The sequence below is a fragment of the Abramis brama genome, assembly GCF_963993115.1.
Source record: "Abramis brama genome assembly, chromosome: 13".
Lineage (NCBI taxonomy): Eukaryota > Metazoa > Chordata > Actinopteri > Cypriniformes > Leuciscidae > Abramis > Abramis brama.
In genome coordinates this window covers 38825261-38843853 of record NC_139975.1, presented here as the reverse complement: position 1 = coordinate 38843853, position 18593 = coordinate 38825261, and the positions used below count along the sequence as shown (strand labels likewise).

The window sequence follows — 18593 nt, the reverse complement described above, 5'->3', positions numbered from 1 at the left end:
GAAGCACGAGTTTGGCAGAAGGTGGATTCGAACTCGGGTCGATCGTTACGCCTTATTCCCTTCGCAGTCAGTTTGGTGCTTTTGCCTGGTCCAGACAGACATTGGTGGGCGGAGTTAGTGTAAATAGCCACTGCCAATAAAGCGGGCTATTTGCACTTAGTGTAAATATACACTCCAAAATAATAAAGCATTAGACATAATATATTAGCTAAATACGTCAAAGAATGAGGGAGGGTAATTGTATTCTTATGCATATTATACAACAACATAAACTATTATACTGTAAACAGTGGATTCAGAGAGTAAAAGGGGGGAATATGTCAAGTCATCTTTGATTATGAACAGAAGGCTTTAGACATGATTATACAACAGAAGGTGTTGCAGTTTTCACATGTTCAGACCAAAACATATTTTAAACATGAACAAATCTTAACTGTCGAAATGTCGAATGTCGATGTAGAAAACATGATGGAATGCATGTCTAATATAACCTACATTGTACTGTTAGTAAGTACAAAGTCCAAAGTTCAGTTGACATTAAGAACAGTCATTATGGGTCATTATTGCATTTATCACCAATTTGTAAATCTTTAAGCTAGCACAAAGTCAATAAAACAATATAGTTTGAGCAACAGTCTTATAAATCTACTGTATACTGCATGTCATTGGCTAAATTGTCCATCACGTGTGAATTACTGAAGATAACCATAAAAAAGCACCAGAGTTGTAATATTCTGTTAAAAACATCCAAATACAGCAGACACATCTCTAACACGCTTTAGCTGAAGCATTAAGAATGAGGTCAACTATAGCAGTTCTTCTTCTGTTCAAATGTCTTGAGTTCGCTCCGAATGCCGCAGGATTGACCATCACACCAGAACCGGACACCTCTGGATTGAGTGCTCAAGATGAAAACAAAGAGTCGACTTGTCCTTTGAATACATGCATAGACCTACTGAAGAAGCTTGGAACATTAGAAAATAAATTACAAGCCACAGAGATGCGAATCAGAGCTCTGGAAGTCAGTCAGCTGGAGCTGATGTCCAGACTTGCCTACAGTGAAGCTCAGATTGAGGAAGTCAAAATGGAAACCCAAGGTGAGACTGATGTTTTTGAAGAGCTAACACACTGAAAAACAATTGGTGTAGGATTTACTTTGTAATTATTTATGAAATTTACAAGCGATTTCTCAGTGAAATCTGTTTTCAGGAAATGGCAAGCTTCATATTGAATTAAACCAGTCTAGGAGTGATATTTGTGATATTTAAGAAGGTATTTGTTCTCTTCAGGCAGACCAAAGGTGGCATTTTCAGCTTCTTTAGGATCAACTGGTTACTTTGGACCATTTAACACAGATTCAACACTGGTTTACAAGAATGTCTTCATTAATGTTGGTGATGCCTACCACCCGGCCACAGGTATTGTTGATCCACGCTGTTGAACACAATATCAACACTTATATAATTCATGTCTACAGCTGTTAAATGGACATCTGTCTCACTCTTTAACAGGGATTTTCACAGCGCCGGTACGGGGAGTTTACTATTTCAGTTTCTTCTATCATTGTGGAACTAAACATCGAACAGTGTTAGCCTTGTATAGAAATGGAGAGCAAGTAGCAGTAACAAAACATCACAGTCAAATGGAGGGTTCTCCAGAGAACGGAGGCAACGGCGTAACACTGCTGTTGGAGAAAGGGGATCATGTCTATATGGTTGTCCTAAAGAACGCATGGGTCTGGGATAGTATCTCAGAAAATGTCTTAATGTTCAGTGGTTTTCTTATCAATGCCATGTAAATAAAAACACCCTGGGAACAAACATAACAGTTATAATGGGTTTACAGGTTAAGGTGAAATATCAGGATACTCAATCCAGTCTTTGCTTGATGTGAATAAACATGTGAATAGACAAATGGCTATTTCCTCTTCTTGGGCAATACAACACCATCTTTTAAGAAAGCGTTCGTTAGCATTTGTTTCAATTGTTAATCGATTGGTTTATTATATAATATTCTATATACAGGGCTCTGTGGGTTCAATGGCCCATGTCAAAGTAAACACTGTAATAAATAAATCTGTCTAATGTACATTATAATACTGTAATGCAGAAATACAACTGTAACGTACGTAGTATGTTTTACGTACGTATTATGTACGTATTATTTGTTATGTACCTATTAAGCGTGTTGCATATGCGTATATGTGGGTAGTCTTGGGTTGGGTGTGTGTGTGTGTCAGATGTTCATTGGATCCACAGCCTGTCAGTCTTCATGAAGGATGATGACGTTCCGGTTCACACTGTCAATCACATTACGCCGCCTTCCTCTAATACCCGGATCTCTTCCAGCCGTCTCCAGCTTCTTTCTCACTTTGCTGGGTTTTCTTGTTTTTTTCTTTTCTTGTTGTCGCTGTTACTTATTGAGTCCAATATACTGTGTGTTTTTATTCTGTGAGTGAACCATTTGTCGCATTGTGGTCAGGGGCGTCATGCAAGCCAAAATTCTGGGGGGGCACAATCTGAGACGTTGCAATTGTTTTCTGACGGGTGATATGGATCATGTTAGGAGGGGTCAGGGGGTTTCTCCCCCTGAAAATGTTTAAATTCTGGCTGCTAAACATACCATTTCAGTGCAGTTTGGGAGGGACAGAAATACCTTAACGGAGCTAGCAGCAACCCTCCTCTATCTGAGGACTAAGTTAAAGTATCTATTTTGTAAGTTTATGTAAAAGACAGGTTGATGAAAGAACTGTAAGCTCAAATTCAAAAGCTTTTGAAGTCTACTTCATTAAAGCATGTTTACACACACACTTACTGTACACTTAGGCCTACTACGCATGACAGTAAAAACATTACCATTGCAGTTTTTATGTTATGATTTTAAATTGGTATGTGACCTAAGAACGATCTTACATTAAAGGTACATAGGTGCTGAGGTCTGACTTTGTGGTGCTCTGAAATTAAGTTATTTTAATATTAATATGTGATGAAGGACTTTGAAAGAAGTTTGACAGATTTCAGTGCTGAATAAGGTTAACACTACCCCGTTTATTTGAAAATGGTTAATATTTGAAAAAATGACAAAATATTTCTCTGCATCATGACCTGTAGGTACCAAATATAATTCAGTGTTCTGCTCATTTTAACATGTGTTAGTGGTCATATAGGCTATATATACAGTATATATATATATATATATATATTATCTTACTGGCATAATATTTGAATAATATTGAGGCATTGAATCTATCATCTTACTGCCATAATCTTTTACTAATGATAATAATATATTTTGTATTACTGCATTACTGTGGTATTATGGCCAGTGTTGGGGAAGTTACTTTTAAAAAGTAGTGTTTGCTCGTTACTCGTTACTTTTTAAAAAAGTAATCCGTTACTTTACTTAGTTACCCCATTTGGAAAGTAACTTTTTACGTTACTCGTTACTTTTACGTTACTTTTATGTTGCTTGACTTTGGGCAGAACCCAATATCTGTTCCTAAATATGTAGACATAAAGTTATACAATGGAGGACATTAACAGGTAATTATTTTGTGCTCTTTATTATAAAAAATAGTATCAATTTCGAAAGAAAAAAAGTCCTTCTCATTGGCGCTGCTGTGTGCGGCAACTTTTATTCTCAGCCGGCTCTGCATAATGGGGTAGAGTGCGACACTCCGCGATGAGCAGCTCGCCCGCGCCACTTCTCTCCGCTCCGCTCCCCCATCCACCGAACTTTAAATTTCGGCAACAGCCAATAAAGCGCTCCTGCTCTCTAACACCGGTGTGAATCGCGTCTTGATAGCATAGGACAAAATGATATAGAAGCCATAAGCTTAGTTTTCAGACATACGACTCACTCTATCAAGGGAGTAGGAGAAAAAAAAGAGATTTTGAGAGAAAAAAAAATATTTTGTTTAAAAGTACACATATTCAAGCTTTCTATATATTTCTCAGGTCTGTGAGACAAGTATAGCTTATCTGAGTTTCGGTTCATTTACAGTATGGAGACGAGCTCCAGTTCACGCACTGGTGCCATCATGATTATTTTGCATGCCATATTTACTTATTTATTAAATTCAGGCAATTAATTGGTTGGTAAAACATTGATTAAAATTAAGATACAATTAATACAAAACGAAATTCGTTTTAAAGAAAGTCTTTCTACAAAAACAAACTTAATAAAGTGGTCTAAATCATGTCTGCCCACTCCATTTATCTCCCGATATATTGCACAAAATTATGATCTTACTCATGCTTTTCACTTTTCATATAATCAACATAGATTAAATTATTTATTTATTTATTTTATTTAAACATAAATATGAAACTAAATAGTTTTCTTTAATTTACTTCTTATTAAATTCAGGCAATTGGTTGATAAAACATTGATTAAAATTAAGATACAATTAATACAAAACGAAATTCACTTTAAATACAGGTTTTCTACAAAAACAAACTTAATAAAGTGGTCAAAATCATGTCTCCACACAAAATTTTTATTTTATTTAATTTAAACATAAATATGAAACTAAATCGTTTTCTTCAGTTCTCAACAGTTCTCTTCTCTCAAGCGCGCAGCTGAGGCAGTGTCGCTGTCAAATATATCCATGGGAAAAGTAACGTTGCGCCGAATTGAAAAAGGAACTAGGTTTTGTTACCAAATTTTTAGTAGTAACGCGTTACACTACTTTTTACCCGAAAAAGTAGTTACGTTACTGTAACGCGTTACAAAGTACACACAACACTGATTATGGCAAGTAGTACCTCATTTGTAAGTTCCTACTTGCGAATCATGAGCAAGTAATGTGACCTGATAATAATAACGGAAGTTATGAGCACATGAGAGAGAGGCTGACTGCTACACTTTCGTGCACTCTAAGCCTATATCACGGTCATAGCGATCTGTATAACAACTATGCTGTAGCTTTCGAACGGGTAGCCTATCTTTTTTCACTGCATTTGAATTAGCTGCCTGATCCGTGAAGAACCGTGAATAACAGTCTATGGGAGAAACATCAAGTCGATGCCTTGATAACGTTAGGTTGGATTTTGCAGTTAGCCTACAACAAATTTAACTCCCTCGTTTCTATGAAACTGAAAACAATTGAACCAGCTGGAGACTTTGACACAAGACAAAACAGAACAGATGTTTCAAAACCGATCAGATAACGTTACTATGGCTTTGTATGGCAGTAACGTTAGCCAACTAGTTTACGGTTAGACTAGGCTAGCTATCGATAACGTTACACTGACACAACTTAAGTTAATGCTCTGAATTCGCAGCTAATATCAAATCCATAACTTTTTGATCAAGTTAAAATTTCCAGGTCAACCACAAATAATCCCACTACCTTTTAATATCATCCGATAACTAATTCAATGCCGATTTGTTGCTTTGCCCACTTACCACTTCAAGACCATCTGTAAAACATTGCCAGCTCAACGTGCGAGACGAGTGAGTAACATACACAGCAAAGATTCTAGAGCGCTACGCGCGTAGCGCTCTAGATTTGATACACAGACACCATATTAGGAAAAAGGGCTGAAGCTGACCGATTTATTACACATCCAGAAGAATACATTTGAGTTGTTATAGGCTCTGGTATATTATGGAGCATAACAGGAATAAAGTTGTGACAAAAAAAATTATCAGGGAGGAAAAATCTGAGGGGGCACGTGCCCCCTCACTTTGAATGGGCATGACGCCACTGATTGTGGTTGTGAGTGTATTGTTTTCATACTGTTGTAATCTTCTTCAGTCAGGTGAGTAGGGCGTGCGACATACATTGGACTGGCCATCTGGCATACCGGGCAGACGATGGGCCGACATGCTCTTTGGGCCGACCGGCGAAACTTTATTTATTTATTTTCTCCGGCCCATAAAAGTGGTAGGCCTAGATCGGCGGCCCAATGTTTTTTCATTTGACACTGCTGGCCCAAAACACTTTAGTCAAAAATAGCACATAGTTTTTTTCCCTCTGACAGACACGGCCCATGAAACACGTAGCTCAGCGGCCCATTGGTTCTTTTCTTGATTGACACTGGGCTGGGCCAATCACATCTTTAAACACCTCCCCCTCTGGGCTCTGAGCGAGCGTGCAGTGTTTGCGTGTATCTGTCAAAATAGTCTGAGAGATGGAGAAGAAAGAAACACAAGGAATGTACAGAGAAATGGCCCTTCAAGCAGACGCTGTAAACTGTGTCAAAATATAGTTTTGTTTTCTGCAGCAGCAGGACCTTCATCAGCTCCAGTGATGATGATGATGATGATAGTGAGGAGGATCAGGAGAGAGATGAGAAAGTGTACAGCCTGTAGTAAGAAGAACTACTTTCAAAACACTTAGGCTATGTCATAATGGTATATATGAACCCATTACCCAGTTACGCATTATTTCCACATCTGCATAGTTTACGATTACCGTAATTTACTAGAAATTTAATGAGGCACGTTTGTAAGTCATTTTTTCTGCCAAAATAAAAGCTTGATGCAGTTTCCGTCAAAATAAAAGATCATGTGCTTATCAGAGGCGAACCAACATTGAGTGGGGGCCCCAGGCAAAATGAATCAATGAGGCCCTTCTAAAATAGTTTTTTTGTAAATATATCTTTGTTACCTAGAGATATAATTATACAACATACAAAAGTAGTCAAACACATCTAACAGAACAAATTGTTTATTTTGTAAATTACTTATGTTTTATTAAGATACAATATCATTCTCAAGATACAGTACATAAATCTTCATTATTTATATTCTATTGTCACCTTAAAACACTGCTTACGAGCCTTAGCTACGGCAAATGCTGTCACTATGTCCTCCATATCCAAAGACCTTCGAATGTTCCGTTCAATGGAAACTAGTGCAAGTGCTGAGAGCCTCTCTTGGTTCATTGTTGACCTGAGGTATGATTTAATCAGCTTTAAACTTCTCTCACCAGAGGCAACGGTGACAGGAAGAGTTAGAAGCAGACGAAGAGCAATGCTCAAGTTTCCATACAAATCTAGAAGTTGCTCCTTGAAGATGTAATCTAACATGTCGCTTGGTGAAGTAGATGAATGATCAGGAAAGGTATGGACAGCAGCCCTGACCTCCATAACCAAATCCTCTGAATGTATGTCATGTAAGGCTCTTTCCAATCTTTTGCAGTTGTCCTCGAGTTGTCCACTATGCATTGCTTCTCTCATATTTTCTTTTGAGAGCAGAAAACTATACATGGCATAAACATCCTCCAGCTTACAGAATCGATCATTGAGACTTCCAATGGCTGTGTCAACCAAGGGCAGAAAAAAATCTCTTCTGAAAGACTCTTCTGGTGTGGATTGTGTCTGATCTCTGCCCTCATATAGGAATTGCCGTGATGTTTTGCGTTGTCTTTTCTCAGGCAATGTCATGTCAATATCTAGAGCTTCTGCTATCTCTCTTGCATCCGTTTGACAAGCAGCAAGTCCACTTTCCCTGAAATTATTCAAGTATGTTTGCACTCCCTGAGTTTCCTTTTTAAATGTTTCTAGAAAAACACTTGGGCTTTGAAGAATTTGACATTGTACCAGATTACCACACACAGGACAAAACGCCAGGTCATTAGCTCATTCTGAATGCTGTTTGCTATGGACATTGTCTCCGAGTCTTTCTTCTCCACAGCAAATTTCTGGAGGGCAGACAGGGCTTCCACAATCTCTGGCAGCTGGTAACGTACCACCTTCACGCTATCAAATCGAGCCTCCCATCTTGTTGTTGATAAAGATTTTACAGTAAGATGCTTCACATGTTGCTGTAGAACTGCCCAGCGCTGCACAGATGAGCTAAAGAGATTATACAGTCTCTGCAGAACACCGAAGAAAGAGACTGATGCCGCAGATGACTTGGCTGCATCTGCCAAGACCAGGTTCAGAGTGTGACTGCTGCATGGGACACACCATGCCTTGTTGTTCAGCTGCAAGATTCTAGTCTGAACTCCCTGTTTACTGCCATCATATTACTTCCATTGTCGTAAGATTGGCCACGACAATCTGAAATCTTTAAGCTGTGCTTCTCAAGTTTTTCCAAAAGGGTCTCATATAGACCTTTTCCAGATGTGTCCTGTACATCAATGAATCCACAGAAATGTTCAGTGATGAAGGCTCCAACAGAAGATTCACAATTCACAATTCTCAACACAACAGAAAGTTGTTCAGTATGGCTGACGTCAGGAGTACAGTCCATTATGACAGAATAGTACTTCGCTTTGGTCACCCTGTTAACTATCTCCTGCATTATTTTGTCTCCAATTAATGTTATGATCTCGTTCTGCATTGTACTGCTAAGGTAATGAACCTTTACCTCTTTGTTTTGAATCCTCCTTACGTGTTCATTTAGAATGGGATCGAATTGTGCCATTAACTCTACCTGTGACGAGAAATTGCCATTGTGTGGGTCAAATAAAACATTTGGGTGGCCCCTCAAAGCATGATTGCACTCAGAAAGATGGCAGATGATGGCAATCCTTACAACACCTTTCCAATGTTGCACTTCATTCTGCATTAAATCTTGATGGACTTGATCAATGGTTGTTTTAGTTAGCAACCTCTTCTGAAGATAATGCCAGCTTTCCATATTCTCAGCATGTGCCTTTGAATACTCATGTTCTATTAAATTACTGGCTATATTCTTCCATGTGCGAAATCCACCTTTGCTGAGAACATTTTCACATTTACCAAACAGTGTGCATGCAAAGCAGAATACTGCATCTGTGCTGATAGAGTATACAAGCCACGATCTCTTGATTTTCTCTCCATTTTTCATTACAATCTCATAATTGTCTTTTGTGAATCGCCAAGGAACTTTTTCGTTATTTTGTGGAAACACTGCATCGGTTACTTGGACTGGGCCATTTCCCACAATTTCACAGCGCTCATGATCTTTAAGAATGCTTGGCCATTTTGCAGGGTCGTGAGACATTAGGAATCTTGTAGTACCTTTGTCAAGATCAACACTACTGCATATGGAAGAAGTGAGTGGTGTTTCCTCATCATTAGCAGGTTGTTGTTGCAATGTCAACAAGGTGGATGGTACTAAAAACATACAGAAGATATTTAGTCACAAAATACTTTCATAAAGCACATAGCAGTATAATGAAATATATTAGCACTATATCTGACACTCTAAACTTACCATTTTCACTGTCAGGAGGGACTGGAGAATCTTCTGTCAGAAGTGGTGGTGACAGAAAGTTAAGAAATGCTCCTACATAAGAAATATATAGCCTATTGTCAGGATCTTAATTGAATCATTTTTATTATTATTATTATTATGTTAGTTTATCAGCTAATTATGTTAACTAATTTACTTTTTTTTTTTTTTTTACGTGTTTTACAATGCAGTACAGACACTTTCCAAGTGATGTCGCTGATGATGTGCGCATTATTCCCTGCTGTAGGCTACCAACGGTATTCTTCTATTTCAGCCTGCATTAATACCGTCCAACACTTTACATGCTGTTGCTAAGTGCAACCCCCCTAGCTAAACACAGTTTTTCCGTAACCATATCAACATTACTAGTAATTAATCTTGCTAAAATTAAGTGAAACTAAACTGAAATTAACAACGTGGATTGTGTGACTTTTTTTTTTTTTTTTACATTTCTGAAATCCATTACTTAACAGTCACCTCTGATAACAGATCACTCGAGATAAACAAATCGTTTCGTTGTTACGTATCAGAACGTAAGTGTTTATATTGTGTAGAACAAATGACTGTGCGCATGTTTTCTTTTTGTTCTCTTTTTGCTCTCTCTCTCGCTCTCGTTTTGAGCTCGTTTGTGTGTCACAGGTGCAGCTGATTAGAAGGGCGGGGCTGATGGACTCCTCGTGTGAATATAAGCCGTGTGGAAGGCTTGTTCATCGAGTTCCCCCTCCTGCTTCACGCTGTTGTACAGTGTCTGTGATAAGAGTTGTGTCCGATATAGTGGTGCGGAAAAGCCGGTGGGCTGTCGTGGGTTTTTCTCTCGTAGATTAAGCTGCTTGTGTGCGGCATTCCTGACTGTTAGCGGTATTAGGATGGTAATTGTGTCATTCATATATCTTCAACTAAAGACACTGAGAGGTTTGAGGCCCTTTTTTTTTCTTTAACTTTTTCTCCTGTTTACTGGCTAGCAGGGAGGTCAGAATTGTAGTTTTGTTTCTTTTTTTTCTGGATCCAGGTAAGATGACTTAAAATTTAGTTAGAAGACCCGTTTTGTTTGTTGTTTTGTGGCCGATTGAATCCTCTCATTTTTGAATTATATTTTCCCCTTTTATAACGGACGAAATCTTACGTCTATGCAAAAATAAACCCTGACTTTCTGCTGAATTCCTTGTTGTCGTTGTGTGTTTACGGGAGCAGGAGATGGAACTCCGGGCGACAGCCTTTTAATAGGCGTCGCCCTATATGTTAGTGCATGTGGCACGTAACAGTTCACATCTATTTTTCACAGTAGTAACGCTACATATCGTTTTAAAGCATCTTTACAGAAAATAAATGTAGCCTATGCTACATGTATTTTCTGGAAAGATGTTTTAAAACGATATGTAACGTTACTACTGTGAAAAATAGATGTGAACTGAACAATAAAATGATTTGTTTGTCATTAATTATGCTTAACGTAGTAAGTGTTAAGTCAATCAATCATCATCATCTCATTCACCATCACTTACCGCAGTCCTGTTTTCTCTTTTCCACTTCATCTTGCTTTTTTTTCTGCTTCTGGCTGCCAGATGGATATGTGTCACGGGGTGACGATTAAGTGGAACTGCCCCCGCTCTATACTTGTTTCCAGGGGGAGCAAGTTCGATGTAACACCGGAACAATTCCGGGTCTTCCTGTGTAAACAGCCTGACGGAGCTCGCTGATTAGGAAAACAAGCGACAGCTGGGCGATGAGCAGAGATTGAGCCACGAGGGGGATTATAAAAGGATCCGGTTGATGGGCAGGAAGGGGTAATTCTTTTGTGAAGTTTGGCAGCGAAGTCTAAGTTTTGTGCTGGAGTGTTGGGGTAGGAAGTCTTTTGGGCGGACGCAGACTGGAGTAAAATCTGTTGTTGTCGATCTACTGATTACATCGGGCAGTACACGAGAGGGCAGATCGTTAAAGAACGGAGAAGACTGTGAGTAAAGAAGGAAGAGCTGGGACGCAGTGGTATGATTGAACTGTGTGAATTCAACGAACAGACAAGTGTTATCTGCCAGCCCTATTAGGAAGTTATGCCTGTAATGTTCGCCACCGGCTAGTATGTGGTGAAACTGCCCCGGCGTCCGGTGAGTTCTATTCTGAAACTTTTCAATGCCAGTTGTGTTTCCATAGACAACCGTCTACACAGCTTGGATGTACAGTTTGCCAGTGGAGCGGAGAGTGTCGGCTGGGACCACGATAAGAGACCCTATTCACTGTGAGTTGATGTGAGTTGCAGTGCCTAATGTGAAGTGAACACGTGTGATCATTTGAAGTGACTGAATTGTGCACTGGTGTGGAAACTGAAGTTTTATGTCTGCCTGGTCTCCAGTCGTCTACTCGTGTGTTCTGAAAGTCAAACTGAAATTAACTAACTGCTGTGTGTTGAGCATATGCTGTGCAGGAATGCAGCTCGAACCCGTCTGAGTGGAAGAGGATTTATGAGAGATCTATTGAATGCTGTTGCTGCTGTCCTGTGGAGAGAAGGCGCAGCCGTTGACGACTGAAACCTGTATTCACTCCTGTGGCTCTGTGAACATAGAGAAACTGCCCTCTGCCATCGAATACTGCCATCGCTGCTCTGTGGTAAGAAGATTCAGTTGCTGAATGTCAAGTCTTCTATTCACCATGAATGTTCTGTGAACGTAGAGAAACTGTCCTTTGCTATTGAATGCTGTTGCTGCTGTCCTGTGGAGAGAAGGCTCAGCTGTGGACGATTGAAACCTGTATACACTTCTGTGGTTCTGCGAACATAGAGAAACTGCCCTCTGCCATCGAATACTGCCATCGCTGCTCTGCGGTAAGAAGATTCAGTTGCTGGATGTTAAGTCTTCGATTCACCACGATTGTTCTGTGAACATAGAGAAATTGCCCTCTGCTATTAAATGCTGTTGCTGCTGTCCTGTGGAGAGAAGGCTCAGCCGTTGGTGATTGAAACCTGTATACATTTCTGTGGTTCTGTGAACATTGAGGAAACGCCCTCTGTTAGTGGATGCTGCCATCATCGCTCAGTGGTAAGAAGATCCAGTTGTTGATTGTTGAGTCCGGTACTCACCACGGTTGTCCTGTGGATATAGGAGGATTGCCCTGTTGGTGGAAGTGGCCATCTGCGACGGAGTGCTGGAGCGTGGCTGATGATTTCCTACCCGACGCTACACTTTCCTAGTTGATGCTGTCCTGCGAGATGAGTAATCCCCTTCCTTTGCTGTCAATTTCCCATTAGTACGTGCTCCAGTACTTACCTCCAGCTGAAGCGGAGTTGCTGTACAAACCCCTGCCAGCGCCTGAGCCCTTACTTACCTCCAGCCGAAGTGGAGTTGCTGTACAAACCCCTGCCAGCGCCTGAGCCCTTACTTACCTCCAGCCGAAGTGGAGTTGCTGTACAAACCCCGGCCAGCGCCTGAGCCATTACTTACCTCCAGCCGAAGAGGAGTTGCTGTGCAAACCCCTGCCAGTGCCTGAGCCACCATTTACCTCCAGCCGAAGAGGAGTTGCTGCGCGACACCCCTGCCAGTGCCTGAGCTATTACCTACCTGTGGGCGAAGAGGAGTTACTAGGTGAATTGGTATCAGTATCCGCCTTATTATTTATGTCCGGCTGGAGAGGAACCACGGTGCGAAACCTTGCCATTACTTGCCCCATTGTTTACCCCCGGTCGAGAGGAGCTGTTGGGTGAACTACCCACGCAATCTGCTGGGTTTAAGTGGAGATTGGACTTGTTTTAATTAAATAAAATATACGCTTTTTGAATATTATCTTGTCTGGTCTGTCGTGTCTCTGGGTAACTCCTCGAGGTGGTGCGTTGTGAAGGGGAGGGGAAGTCCACCCCGACCTGTGACATATGTCCTCTTCATGTTTAATACATTAATTCATGCATTTTCGGCTATGATTTTCAGCTACAGAAACGCGAGTAAGCGCTGCGGCAGTTTGAAAAAGGCGCCAGAGGCGGCGAAAGCATAAGCAGCCTTGCGAGAGAGGGGGCCCCACTAAGGGGGATGCGGAGGTGTTGCGGTGTCACTGCGTTATATTAATACAAACATTTCTGATTGTTTAAATCAGGGGTTTTCAAATTGGGTGAATTTGAACTTAGAGTAGGTAAGGACAGCCAAGCCCCCCCCTTCCCCAAAATCCCGTCTGTCCTGCCCTAACCCAAACACGCCTCTGCAGTAAATGCCATCTTTTGTGTGTTCCAGGCAATGATGAGCAGAGGTGGACAAAGTACACAACTTCCTTACTTGAGTGAAAGTACAGATACTACTGGTCAAATATTACTCCGTTACAAGTAAAAGTTGTAAAGACCGATTTTTACTTAAGTAAAGGTACAGAGGTACTCATTATTAAAAGTACTTAAGTATCAAAAGTAAAAAGTAAATGTCAATGCATTGTTTTATTCAGGGGCGGCTGGCCAATAGAGGGCGCTAGGGCGCCGCCCCCCCATGAGCCAGACCACAGTTTATGAGCCATACTCAGTAAATAAATAAGTAAATACATACATACAAATTGTCAGTATTTGTGTGTTTGAGATATTAAATACACCCAGTATATGTGAAAAATATGATAGAAATTCAAAATATCTGCTTTTTCTACACATCTCCTCCACCTGCGTGCACGTCTCATCAGCTCTGGGGCGCTGGAGAAAGGCGCCCCAGAGAGGCGGGTCTGTGGAGCAGCTTAGCCAATTGCTGATTTAAGATATACATGTTTGACATAAGCTGTAGCCAATCAGCGAGCTCAAATCTAGTCCGCTATGGGCGCTTCTGTTTAGCGCCCCAAGCTGCGCGCTCCCGAGCCGAGGCGCGCCCATCTCTATCAGACAGCGGTCTATCGGGCTGGCTAGCTGGATGCGGTCATGCTAATGCCTTGTTTTGCTTTCCGTGATTACTTTTTAAAACAACAGCGATAGATCCAGCAAGGACAGTTACCGGAGTGAGGGACCTGTCTGAGAAAGTAACTAAACTGTTTGAGTTAAATTTCAAATGCAAATGGAAAGTTTGTGCAATTTGTTTGTTTTTGTGTAAGAATGCCTCAGTCTTGTAATATGGCATTAAATAATTACTGACTTTTTGACAGAGCACTGGTATCATGCAGTTTGTGTTAAAATGTGTTTGGGTGTTAATACTAATAATTATTTGTAATATTGTTATTATTATTAGTAGTAGTAGTATTTGCTTTACAAAGATATGTAAAGGCAGTGGTTCTCAAACTGGGTTTGTGGTGGTTCTTAAACCGTGAGGTGACAGAAGGGGGTGCGTGAACAAAATGCTGAATTTTGCCGTTCCTTAAACTGAGCATGCATTTCTCTCAGGTTAAATGCTGTAAATACATGACATCCGATTTTATTATTCAAATTACCTCATCTTTTGCGGTCAAAACTCTATGCGTTTAAGCAGCGTGTAGGCTATAATGTGACCGGTCTCGTGCAGATTGCTGCCTCGGCAAATCGCGCTATACTGCCGTTCTCGACAACGTACGCGTTACCTTTGTAAAAGTTGGGATTTAGCACTTACTAGCACGAAGAACAAATATAGACACAGGCTGTGCATGGAGATCGATATAAGAATCAAACTCTCTTCAATACAAAGACATATACCCTGTGTGAATTCCTGTGTTTAACCCTCAGGGGACCACAAACGCGCCCGCGCGTTTTGCTCGTTTTTTTTTTTTTAGCAATGAAAATAAACACCAAATGCTCTGTTAATTTTGATCTTTCATTTTCGTGTAATACATCAATCGATCCTGTTCAGTTTCTATTTTTTTTCTGTATACTCACAATAAAAATAAAGTGTTTTGCTTTTTGACAAATAAAGAAAAATTAACATGATGCGATTTCTGCCTTCCCTCTGTCCGTGAACTCCCATTTGAAACGCGTTCGAAAATGATCAATAACTCCGCGAAAATTTAGTCAAACAGGCAAACAGACCCACGGGCATAAAGCTTGAGATCGCATCTGTTAAAAGAAGTAACTTATATAAAAAACAAATATTCTCAGTTTCTGTAATCTGTATAAAAAGAGAGCGACTCCTGTCGAGCTCATTGGGAGTTCATTCACAGTAATGTGACCACTCCCCGGAGAGCGCGTGCTATTCAAACGCAAATTCTGAGGGGTGTGAAACGCCCATCAGCTGTAAACACAGCGCGTCGCGATCGAGTGAGGCATAATATAGCCTACCTTATGGAGAAACGATTCCTCAGAACAGTGCTGATGAGGAGCAATATCTCCTGATATGAGGAGCAGATCCCGCTGCGCTGAGGAGTGAGGTAGGCTGTTTTCTTTTCTCACGTGTGGAATAACGTTATGGAATAACGTTAGTGTAGGCCTATGCAAACCGCAAAAAGATGAATCGCATTTCTATAATATGACTCGCCTTTCTGTGAGATGAATGAAGGGTACATATTTGTAAAGACTGTTTAGCCTGAATATGAATCGCGTGTCTGTGTGTGAAAGAATAAACTGCTTTGCTATAGCCTACTGAGATGAGTAAAAATCCACTGGAATATGTTGAAAAAAATGTATTTGTATAAGCAACGTATTAAACTGCAAAAAAAAAAAAAATACTATTTTTGTCAAAAATAAAGTCATAGACTAAGATGTTAGATGTTCCAATGTTGGCTATATTCAAACTAATGAATACATATGATAAAATTTAGGCCTATAATCTTTTTTCTTTTTTTTCTTTTTTACAAAGAAAGAGTACACTTGAAATATTGTTGAAATTGTAATTATTGTTGTAATTGTAACATTTTTAATAAAATAGCAAAACATATTTACAAGAGAAATGTAAGCGAAATCTTAAATGGTCAATATAAGTCTTCTTCTAAATACATCTTTTGTCGTTGCATTGTGGCTCAGTCAGTGTCACACCTGAATGAATGGCTCATTAGGCAGTCATTATGCAGAATGGGTGGGGAGATTATGCAGAGATTATGCAATCTAAGGTGTAAACTACTCCTCCCCCTTGCATATTGGCTTTCCAAGCAAAACCTGTTTTACACCATTTAAATCAATGTATTTTTTTTTTGTGAACGATAAAGCAAAACTATTTTCACATAATTTTGAAGCTAGAACACAAAGGGACAACATCCATTAGTCAAAAGTCTTGTGGACACATATTTAATATGTGTTTTGTGGTCTTAATTCAGCAACTTTCATTTTAATTTTTTCCAATAACCACGCATAAACATTATTCTCTTAAAAATACAAACATCTACATACACGTTGCTCGCATATTATGGTAGCCCTGTTTGTGCTATATAGAGTGAATTTACACCTTTGCCATTAACATGTTTATAAATAACTGAAAAAAGCACAAATGTCAAGGCATGTCAGAACATCTCAAAGGCCCCCAAAACACTGTGGTCCCCTGAGGGTTAATGTTGATCACATTATATAAAGATCCATGAAGATTGCAAATGTCACATTGATTTTATACAACAGTTCAACAAACGAAATATTAATATTAAGTGATGTTCATTTTCAACACAGTTGTCAGTATTTTTACAATAAAATAATAGCTCCAACGAAATCCACAGCAGAACTGCAGCACACAGCAGTGTTTGTGAACGAATCTGCGGCTTTGAACGAATCAATGATTCAATGTCAATGATTCAATGATTAATTCATAAATACTGCCACTTGCTTCATATTTGCCCCCTTAAATCGATTTTTCAATTTTTGCATCCAGTCTGGATGACTCACCACCTGACGGTTTTCATTTAATATCTAAAAGCATCACTTCGTTTTTACCATCATTGCATATTTATCTATTTAACTTTTTTTTTATTTAAAGCATTATTTATTTTATAAAGGTATTTGTAAAGGTAAAAATGCAAAAATTGAAAAATCGATTTAAGGGGGCAAATATTGTACCTTACTGAAAAAGGTGTGACTGAAGAGTGTGGGTGCGCAGAAGGATATTAAGCCTCTTGGGGTACAACTCTAAAAAGTTTGAGAACCACTGGGACTGGGTTAAGGAATAGAACAAAATAAACATCAAAGCACAATACACATAACATTACCAAGGGCAGAAAGTAGGCCTATTAGCCTACTCCCATGGTTTGAATATGACACAGCCCCACCTAAGATATTTTTCACCAGCCGCCACTGGTTTTATTATTGTTGCATTGTTGAATGTAATACTTATAGTACATTATGCCTCTGAATCTATGCCTGCCTTCCCTCATATCAATATCACATTTATTTCTAGAACACAGTTCCTGTAGTGGGATTGAATGAGATTGAATAAGTCACTCAATAACGTCTACAATGGTTTCGGACACCCAAATGGCTGTTCCCTCAAATAGTGCCCTTGGCTTAGTTTTTTGGCTTTGACGTCAACCCGTTTTCATTTCCAACCAAAATCCAACGTCTGTCTGACGTCGGGTTCTGACGTAAATTTGAAGTTGGGTTTTGAATTTTCATTTCCAAACCAAAATCATCCCCTGACTGACGTTACTACTTTCTACTCAAGGACCTTGACAGAATTGTAGTGGAGTAAAAAGTATGATATTTGTCTTTCAAATATAGTGAAGTTAAAGTAAAAAGTTTAAAAAGTAAAGTACAGATACTCAAAAAGTGTACTTAAGTGCAGTACTCAAGTAAATGTACTTTGTTACTGTCCACCTCTGATGATGAGTTTTAATAACAACTGATAAAATGTAAATATTATTTTATTTCTACAACTTTCTTAAAAGTGCATTTATAAATGATTCTTTGCAACAGCAAATAATTTCCAACTTCATGCAGGCCTAATTGAGGCTACTTTTAAAATCACTGAACATCAGTAGGCCTAACCACAAGTCAACAAAACATGCGTAACGTGCAATCGGTGCCAAAGCTACCGCCGACGACACCTGACGGCTGAAGTCGGCACGGTGTGTCTGGGCTTTAAGTGCACATTTGAAGGAGATGCACATCATCTTGAAGAAAATCAGCAGTGGTGGAAAGAGTACTGAAAAAACATAATGTAAAAGTACCATTACATTCCAAAAAATGTAGTGTGAGTAGAGTAAAAAGTACTTGTCCAAAAAACTACTTGAGTAAGAGTAAAAAAGTAGCTTATTTAAAAGTACTCATGAGTAGTGAGTACTGAGCTGTGGATTCTACCCCCTTATAATAAACACTGTGCACTACAATTTATAAATTAAAAAAATTGCACTTACTATAATTCACATTATATTTTGTTCTTTGTCAGAAAGATTGAGGAATATCTATCATCCATCTTTTTAAAATGCATCAAATCAGTACACATCACCATTTAAATCATATTACAGTATTTAAAAAAAACAAAAAAATTAAAATTAGGTTAAAGGCCACTGAGCCTGAGCATGCTATTGTTGCACATAAAATATCAATATTCATAACTGTGCAAAGAATTAAAAATCCTTTAGAAACTCATATGATAGTTCAG

At 39.3% G+C, this 18593-nt stretch overlaps 1 protein-coding gene across 1 annotated transcript; it reads left to right on the top strand.

The window, feature by feature from the left end:
• Nucleotides 1-995: 995 nt before the first annotated feature.
• Nucleotides 996-1827, top strand: LOC311094802 (cerebellin-2-like). Its single transcript, XM_084132975.1, has 3 exons — nucleotides 996-1097; nucleotides 1290-1418; nucleotides 1512-1827. Exons 1-3 carry the CDS (start codon nucleotides 1001-1003, stop codon nucleotides 1796-1798), a joined length of 513 nt encoding a protein of 170 aa, XP_083989101.1. The 5' UTR covers nucleotides 996-1000; the 3' UTR covers nucleotides 1799-1827.
• The last annotated feature ends 16766 nt before the right edge of the window (nucleotides 1828-18593 follow it).

Bases quoted from the DNA above. Each gene is read 5' to 3' on its own strand.
- LOC311094802 (XM_084132975.1), top strand. From the start codon at position 1,001: ATGCGAATCAGAGCTCTGGAAGTCAGTCAGCTGGAGCTGATGTCCAGA. The intron at 1,098-1,289 runs GTGAGACTGATG...TGTTCTCTTCAG, and splicing joins AGTCAAAATGGAAACCCAAG to GCAGACCAAAGGTGGCATTT. The intron at 1,419-1,511 runs GTATTGTTGATC...ACTCTTTAACAG, and splicing joins TGCCTACCACCCGGCCACAG to GGATTTTCACAGCGCCGGTA.